The following is a 9,416-nucleotide window of genomic DNA, read 5'->3' as shown; positions in this document are numbered from 1 at the left end:
TGAAAAAAACAAAAAACAACGAACAACAAAAAACATCCAAAAGAGTGAATGAAATTTCATTTATTTCTGCAGTTGTTTTTTGTCATTTAAGATATGGAATAGGAAAATATATTTTGAGGAGTGATTACAACTACTAAGCCTTATGTACTTGCTGCAATAAGATATTTATAACATTGATTTGCCCAATTGCATAAACTATTCAAATCATTTGATATAAAATATTGTAGCAATTTCTCACAGTAAATAGCATGATAAATTGAAAGTTATGGAGATCATCTCCAAGCCTATATGTCATTACACACAAGTTCTAAATAATTATTTGAATTTATATTTTATGATTTTAATAAAGTACACATAACATAAAATTTACCATTTTAATTGCACCATGGATAGCATCAAATTCACATTATTGAATGACCATAACAACCTTCCTCTCTAGAAATTTTACATTACTCAAAATAGAAATTTTGTATAAATACCATTTTCCCACTCACTCTTCTTACAGCCCTAGTTATTCATTATTGTGTTTGCTGACTTGATAATTATATGCACCATGTATATAAATAGAATCATATACTGTTTGTTCTTTTCATCTTTGCTCTGATTTATTTCATTTAATATAAGTTCTTCAAAGTTCATGCATATATTTTAGCATGTGTCAGAATCTCATACATTTTAAGGCTGTACATTTTTCTGTTATATGTACACATCATATATTTTTAGCCATCAAAACATTCATGAGCATTTTTATTTGGTAATGTATATAATTCTGCTATAAAGAGTTATGTACAAACATATATGTTCTCACTTTAAATTCTTTTAGGAATAAGATAATTGCTGAATTGAATGTTAGTTACATCCACATTTTTAAGGAGCTTCCTCACATTTATGAAAGTGTTTACATAGTTTACATTTGGAAGGTGCAATAAGCAGTATGAGGTTACAGCCATAATTTTCATTAACTACCACATCCTAAGGTGCTTACAGATTAGCACTCATATCAACAGCCAATACAAATTCTGAAACAACGTTCTTGAAAAAGAGAGGACGTTCTGAAGGAACTCAAAGCCCAGAGAACAGTGGTGGAATATTTGTTTTTCTTGTCCATGACAGAACACAGAATTGAGAGACATGAGTGTCACTGAAGAGAAACACAAAGGGGCTGAACGTGGGGAAGCCCGACGACAGCAGTGCAGAGGTGCTCAGGAGCCAGGGGCTTGGGCTTGGGGTCTGGGTAATCCAAAAGGATAAAATGCCAGCCAGAGCATAAAAGGAGACAAACATGCTCACCAGGATCAGCACAGTGCACCTGGCTCTGGCCTCGTGGGAAGTTCTGGGGGAGAGACTTGGGCTGTGAATGTGCTGGACACGCTGTTTGTGTCTGTGCAGCAGAAGGACCATGGAACCACTGGCCCAGACCATGACACCCAAGAAAGTCCAATCTGTAAGGACGTAAATGGTTGCTAGTAGCGTGAATATCAAACTGTTAGTGACAGGAGCAGAGCAGTATCTGTACATGTTTTGTCTACTCATGTTCCTGCTGTTCTTTGGTCCCGTTACATTCATAATAGTATGCGTATTTATCAGGAGGTTCAGGATCCAGCAGAGAAAACAGCAGAAGCCAAGATACTTTGGAGACCTGATTTTGGTCTCTGACAACCCTGAAAATGTGGAGCAAATTGTAATGGCTTGGAAGCCACTGAGTAGGCAAGTGGTGCTGAGGGTCACACCTCTGGCCACTCTGTGCAAGTAGAAGACAAGCTTACATCCAGTCTCACCCAGGAAGTCTTTCAATCCAAAAGCAGCCATTGTCTGAGGAATCCCTTTAGAGAACAGTACCAAGTTGTTAGCTAGGAATAGCTGTATGAGAATCGCATCTATGAGTCTGAACACTTGTGCAGTGAATAGAGAAAAGTTATACAGGCAAAAGAGTAAAGAATTTCCAAGGATTCCAACACTAGTCTGAGTGAGGAAGACCATAGCCCAATTTAAATTAGCAAAAGCTATTCCATCCATTTATTCAAGGTGTTGAAATTGGGTCTTATTTGAGTAAGAGGAATCTGGATATAAATGATTGTCCTGATTACATCCAGAGAATGTCTTTTCTCACAAAGCCATTATTCTAGGAAACATGCAAGTTAGGAATACAACTTTTGTGAAGAGTGAGGTGACTCTTGCAGCATTAGTTGCAACAAAAAGCCTGAAGCTTATGCATCCTCAGTCAACAGTAAGTGAAGAAAAACTGAGAAACCCACAGTGGAGGTCTGAATAGCTGTTGAGATGAGGAAGTCCTGCAGGTGCTAACCTTCCAGGAGCACTGCTACATTCATTACAAGGTTTGAATGGAATTTTGAAGGGTGGATAAGCAGAAAATAATATATAATCAATCATTTCCAGTTCTCAGGAATGAATAATAATTAAGATAATATCTGTTCTTCTTAATGCTACAACACAAATACAAAGTATCTTTATCAGTACACTTTTTCATTTTAAAACAATGTCTTGCCAAATGCTTAATTAAAGTTTTATATTACAGAAAGTCTTCTCATTGAAATTTGTATTAGCGTGGGAGATAAGGTAATTAATTTTCTCTTCATTGGTGTTACATAAGAAGTCACATTTATTTTGATAATATTACTTATAATAAGATACAATTCAATATTTTGAGAATTTGAATTAAAAATCATCAAAGACTGCCTCTATTTTAACAGCATCTCACCTACTTATAATTAATAAATATTGAATTATAATGGATAATTTAAGTGACATTAATATTTGAAAAATAATAAAATCTAAATAAAGTAGTGATGTGTTTAGACAGAGATGTTAAATATTAAAGGTCATTTTGACAATATGTATAATAACAAAAGAAGTCAAGGCCCAGCATTATTGAAGATGGGACAAAAACACTGTGTTTGAGCTATTGTATATAAAGATGCTTAAAATTTTCTGAAGAATGAATTATAGGGATTAGAATGAGAAATTCAGACATGAGAAGACCTGAACTGCAGCTCAGGTAATCTTATATCTCTTATCCTCTTTACAAACCTGAGATATCCGTGGGGAAATTGCCTTTTTCTTTTTGGTACTGGGAATTGAACTCAGGACTTGTCCTTACCAGGCAGGCACTTGTGGAACTGAGTTATATTCTCAGCTGAAAAGGCCTTTTTCTTATTCTTTACCAAAGTTTCTTATGTGGAGATGACCATAGGGAATAAATTGGAAACATTTTCCTTGTTGCTTAGTGTCAGGAAAATGCTTCCACAAATCTCACCTGGAACAGATCAAATTATCACTACGTAGACGTCTTTGGAAATACCAACAGATTAGAGCCAGGTGCAGAGATTTGGACACTATCACAGAGCTTTTTAATTTGGTTAAATGTTGGAGTCCCATTTAGGCATTGATCAGTCTATAGGTCCTGAGTGTACCTGTACCTTGAAATCTCTGAGTCCCATTTTAAAAGATTTCCATTATATCTGTTGTGAAGTCCACTCACCTTACGCTGACTGAAGAATCTTTCAATAAACATGAAATTAGTGGTGCATTGTTCTCTGCAAGCCACAAAGAGAAAAAAGAAATTATAGTTTTTCCAACATTGCAAAGTATTTTGGAGACATTGTTATGGAAAACCAAAGGGAAATTTACTCCAACTGATTTTAAATTGTCCTAAATATCTCAGTTGGGAAGATGGGCATAGGCCCAGGCACACAGGAGGTGGAGACAGGATAATGGAGCACAGGAGTTCTAGGCCAGTGTGGCCAACTCAGCATGATCTGGAGTTATGTGTTTTGGCTTGTATCCAGCAGCCTCATGCACTCATAGGTGGGGCTTTTAGAACTAGCTGGTTCTAAGGTGTGCAATTTTGGGGTTAAGGGTGTGTGGAACTAAATTAGTCCACTGATTGCTTTAGCACAGTTATGGATGTGGATAATGGAAGGCCCATCCTGGGGGTGGATGGCACCACCCCATCCAAAAGGCTTGTAGCCTAGATGGTATAAAGGAGATAGAGGCTCGCTGCTTCACTGCTTCCTGTCTGTCTTGCAATGGACTGTTTCTCGTCTGCCATGTCCTTCTGCCTCGCTGCCCTTCCTGGAGCCAGTTGACTTCGGACTGAAACCTCTACAGACTACGAGCTAAATTACACCTTTCCTCCTTCAAATTGTGTGTGTTAGGTATATTGTCCCAGCAACACAAAAAAGAACTAAGACAATATGTTGACACATTTCAGATGAGGTTCCTACATAAACTTTCTACTTTTCACTGGGCATGGCTGCTCTCACCTGTAATCCCAGAGTTCAGAAGGTTGAGGCAGGATTGTTGTGAGTTTGAGGTCAGCCTCAGCTACAAAGTGAGTTCAAGGCTAGCCTGAAGTGCATAGTGAAAGCCTGTATCAAAAAGGTACACACAAAAATATATTATTATATATTTATACTATATATATTATCATATATAATATATATTATTATAAATATTTCTTCAAATATATAACAAGAAAGAGAGTCCACCTACCAAATGGAATTTTTCCTGGGGCAGTAGCTGCCATGGTGACAGTGGGAGTATGAGTACAAAAGGGACTCTGTTCCTGAGATAAAGGGTTGGGACGCTATGAGGTCATCCCTCTGCTGGGAAGTAATTATCATTTCACCTGTAAGTTCAGTGACAGCCCCTGCATGGGGGTTTGAGATCATCTCAGAAAACTCTTTGCAAAACTTCAGCTATTAGAATATTAGTGACAAATCAGTTGAGAGATGGGTTGGAGGGAGATGGAGATAGAAACAGGCATGGCAAATCATCATCTGTGATGCCTGGAAATCAGATGAAATGACGCTTGAGAAAAGGACACTGAGGTCTAAAAAGTGACACGAAGAAGTTGAGAGTGTGGTTGATAAACTGGGAATTTTTTTTCCCCCAACACTATATATTATTATTCAATCCTGAAAAATGTGTATCATCACTACCTAAAGGGCAGAAAATAATAATTAAATAGGAATGGCTTCCCTGAGTCTAACACATGATCTTAGCAAGCTGAGAAGAGATAGCCTGACTGTGAGAAACAAATGTGGCTGACCTGTTCATTTCTTCACTCAGGCTGTGCTACACATTTTATTGTGTCGTGTGCACCAGCAAATAAGTACTGTCAAAGAATCTGCTTACGTTTTGTCAGTGTTATAGTCAAGAAAAATATGTATCAAGAAATAATGAAGATCAGTGTACACTTTCAGCGAACTGCCTCGGAGAGGTCAGATTGGGCACTCCGTCTCCTGCCACCACCGCAGGGCAAGTCTGACCTCAGGAAAAGACAGGGACTTTTGGTGAGCTGCCTGGGAGAAGCCTAACTTCATGGCCCACCTCATGGAATGAGTCTGGCTCCCAGGAAACCCAGGGTTGTTTGATCAGCTTCCTGGGAGAGCCTGGACTCCATGTCCTGCCTCACTCCACCATCCTGGAATGAGTCTGACTCCTGGGAAACCCAGGGTCCTCTGTGAGATGCCTGAGAAGGACTGGACTGGCACTCCATCTCCTGCAACTATTGTGGGGCAAGTCAGACCCCCAGGAAAGCCAGTCTGACTCCTGAGAAAGCCGTGGTCACTTAGTGAGCTGCCTGGGAGAGGCCAGACTCAGCACTCTGCCTCCTGATGCCATCACAGGGCAGGCCTGACACTCCACCTCCCACATCCAAAATGACAAGGTGAAGGAGCAAAGTGCAATCTCAGAACTCCACGCCGCTCAGAACAAGTCCAGGAGACACTTGGAACTTGGAAGTTGGAAGAACTTGGAAGTCATGCGCCTGAAATTTCTGAAATGATAGCAGCTGAAGTAAAAAACAACTGAAGAGAGACTTTCAGGCCTTGAACACAGCATTGCAGCTAGCAACTGTGAAAGACAAGATCTTTTAAAAGTAACAAGAAACCGACTTGTGCCCTGACCCTCTGGAGGGCACAGGCACGTGCAGTCTGTGATTGCTGTCTGAGCGGCCCAGGTCTGGCTCCTGTACACGTCCTGAACTGCCTGCAGACACAGAATCAGGTGGGCCACAAACTATTGACCCTGCAGTTAGTGTCTGGGTTTTGCTTGTAATCTGAACTGCCTGCAGACAGAGGTCCACTGGACCTGGATTGTGCCACCAGTGCAACCTGAGTCCAGCCTTACACGTGCCCTGAACTGCAAGGGGATGCTGGATCAGATGGTCTGCCATCAGCTGACACCAATGCCTGAGTCTGAGACCTGGGATAACTAGATACACTTCAGCAATGGCCGGAAACGCCCCAACTAATTAGTGTATCTCAGTGGACACTGAGGAGCAAACCTGACCAATAGGAAAACTATGGACACTAGTGGCCTTTGCTGTGGAGCCATTGAAGAGGGAACTGAGCTTTCTGCATCTGGTATCAAACAGGACAAGATGAAGGACTAAAACACAGTCCCAGAACTCTGCCCCAATCAGAACAAGTCCAGGAGACATCCACATAGGAAAACTTGGTAAACAGATGCCTGAAATTGTTGAAATGATTGCAGTGGAAGTAAAGAAACAACTCCATAAGGCCATAGAAGAGATGAGATCAGAAATAATCTCTCAGGCAAAAAATGAAATGACAATAATAATGAAAGAACTGCTCAGAACATCTGAAGAAGAAACATGTAAGAAAATAGAAGAACAAAGGCAATGGACGGAAACATTAAATGAAAAATATAGAAAGAACTTAGAACGCATGAACCAGAATCAAAGAGACTTCCAGGAAATATAAAAAAAAAAAAAGAGACTTCCAGGAAAACAAAGCTTCCAGTGACAGCTGCCAAAACTGCTTGAATGAAGCTGAAGATAGAATCTCAGACTTTGAAGACAGCATGGCAGCTAGTGACCATGAAAGAAAGGACTTTGTAAAATCAACAAGGATCCAGGAAAACTCAATTCAACAGCTGCAAGATGAGGCAAAGAGGAATCATGTACGACTAATAGCAGTCAATGAAACAGCAAGAGGCAACACAACTGACATAAAAAGAATATTTGCAGAAATAATAGCAGAAAATTTCCCAAGTATGGAAACAGAACCTGATATACAGGTAAATGAGGCATATACAACTGAAAACAAACACAACCAAAATAAAACTACACCCACACATATAATAGTGAAGTTCCCAGATTTCCAGCAAAAAACCAGAATATCAAAAGCTGCTAGAGAAAAGAAACAGATTACCTATAAAGGAAAGCCCATCAGAATCATGGCAGACTTCTCAGCACAAACCATTCAATCGAGAAGAGCTTGGAGTGAAGAATTACAGGTTCTGAGACAAAACAGCTTCCAACCAAGACTGATATACCCTGCCAAACTGTCCTTCAAATTCAATGGAGAAATAAAATATTTCCACAACAAAGAACAATTGAAGAACTTCATGAGTGCCAAACCAGCACTGCAAAGAGTACTAAAAGATATTCTAGACAGAGAAAAGTCTGACCACAATTTCAAGAACAACAGTAGAAATGAAACGTCAAGCAGAGCAAGCAAGTAAACAGGTAGAAAAAGTAGGACACCAATGCAAGTAAACAACATGACAATGATAAATCAATACATATTGGTTATACCATAAACATAAGTGGCCTAATGCACCAGTCAGAAGAAACAGACTGGCAGAGTGGATTAAAAAACAAAATCCAATGATATGCTGTATACAGGAAACACATTTTACTCAAAAGGAAATTCATAGACTGAAAATCAAAGGATGGAAAACAATCCTCTATGCAACAGGAACCCAAAAAAGCAGGTGTAGCTATACTGTTTGTAGACAATGTAAACTTCAAACTGACAACAATAAAAAGAGATAAAGAAGGTCACTATATACTTGTCAGAGGAAAACTGTAAGAGGATGAGATAACAATCATAAACATGTATGCACCAAATATTGGAGCTCCAAACTGTATAAGACAAATCTTAACAAACATGAAAATCCGTATAATTAATAACACTATTGTAACAGGGGACCTCAACACCCCACTGACACAAAGAAATAGATCAACTGGACAAAAAATCAACAAGGAAATAGCAGATCTGAAACAAAGCTGTGAACGAATGGACTTAGTAGATGTATACAGAGTGTTCCACCCTACAACATCAGAATACACATTTTTTTCAGCTGTACATGTGACTTTCTCTAAAATAGGCCACATTCTAGCCCACAGAGTATACCTACCTAAATACACAAGAATTGAAATTATCCCATGCATATTATCCAACCACATCAAAATCAAATTGGAAATTAATGACAAAAACAACTCCAAAAATTCCATAAATACTTGGAAATTAAGCAACAACCTCCTGAATAACCAATGGGTTGCAGAAGAAATTAAAGAAGAAATTAAAAAATACCTACAAACAAATGAAAATATAAATACAACTTACTGGAATCTGTGGGATGCAATGAAAGCCATCCTAAGAAGGAAATTTAGAGCAGTGAACTCACACATAAGGAAAACAGAAAGAGAATAAATAAACAGCCTCATGGTGCATCTTAAACTTTTAGAAAAAGAAGAACAAATCAAGCCCAAAGCCCAAAGAAGAGAGGAGATTATAAAGATACAGGGAGAAATTAATGCAATTGAGGTGAAGAAAACCCTCCAAAAAATAAATGAATCAAAGAGTTGGTTCTTTGAAAGAAAAATAAAATTGTTAAACCCCTAGCTAACTTTATCAAGAAAAGGAAGGAAAGAACTCAGATTCATGCAATAAGGAATGAAAAGGATGAAATTACTACAGATTCCACAGAAATTCAGAAGATCATTAATACCTACTTTGAAAATCTTTACTCCCATAGGATAGGAAACTCAGAAGAAATGGACAGATTCCTAGATACATATGAATTACCAAAGTTGAGTCAAGAAGATACAAAAATCCTGAACAACCCAATATCAATTAATGAGCTGACAACGTGATTAAAAGCCTACCAACAAAGAAAAGCCCAGGTCCTGATGGATTCACATTAGAATTTTACAAGAAATTCAGAGAAAATTTAATACCAACATTCCTCAAACTCTTCAATGAAATTGAAAAGGAAGCAATTCTCCTTAACTCACTTCTGGAGGCAAGTATCATACTGACACGAAAACCAGAGAAAGACCCAACCAAGGCAGAGAATTACAGACCAATCTCCCTAATGAATATAGATGCAGAGATACTCAATAAGATACTAGCAAATAGAATGCAGCAAATCATCAAGAAAATCATACACCACGACCAAGTCAGATTCATTCCAGGAATGCAAGGTTGGTTCAGTATTCACAAATGTATAAATGTTATACGCCGTATCCATGAAGCCAAAGACAAAAACCACATGATCATCTCAATAGATGCAGAAAAAGCTTTTAAGAAGGTCCAACATGCATTTATGATAAAAACTCTACAGAAAATAGGAATAGATGG

General features: G+C 38.5%; 1 protein-coding gene across 1 annotated transcript; it reads right to left on the bottom strand.

The window, feature by feature from the left end:
- Nucleotides 1-1,062: 1,062 nt before the first annotated feature.
- On the bottom strand, nucleotides 1,063-1,980 carry LOC102027131 (vomeronasal type-1 receptor 1-like). The gene has a single exon (XM_005414415.1). The coding sequence runs from the start codon at nucleotides 1,978-1,980 to the stop codon at nucleotides 1,063-1,065; it is 918 nt and encodes a 305-aa protein (XP_005414472.1).
- Nucleotides 1,981-9,416: the final 7,436 nt, after the last annotated feature.

The sequence above is a fragment of the Chinchilla lanigera genome, unplaced genomic scaffold (genome assembly GCF_000276665.1).
Source record: "Chinchilla lanigera isolate Chin_1 unplaced genomic scaffold, ChiLan1.0 scaffold00183, whole genome shotgun sequence".
In the NCBI taxonomy this organism is placed as follows: Eukaryota; Metazoa; Chordata; class Mammalia; order Rodentia; family Chinchillidae; genus Chinchilla; species Chinchilla lanigera.
The sequence above is the reverse complement of the archived record's forward strand: the minus strand, read 5'-3'. Positions and strand labels throughout refer to the sequence as shown.

Coding starts and splice junctions, on each gene's coding strand:
- LOC102027131 (XM_005414415.1), bottom strand. CDS start 1,980: ATGGTCTTCCTCACTCAGACTAGTGTTGGAATCCTTGGAAATTCTTTA.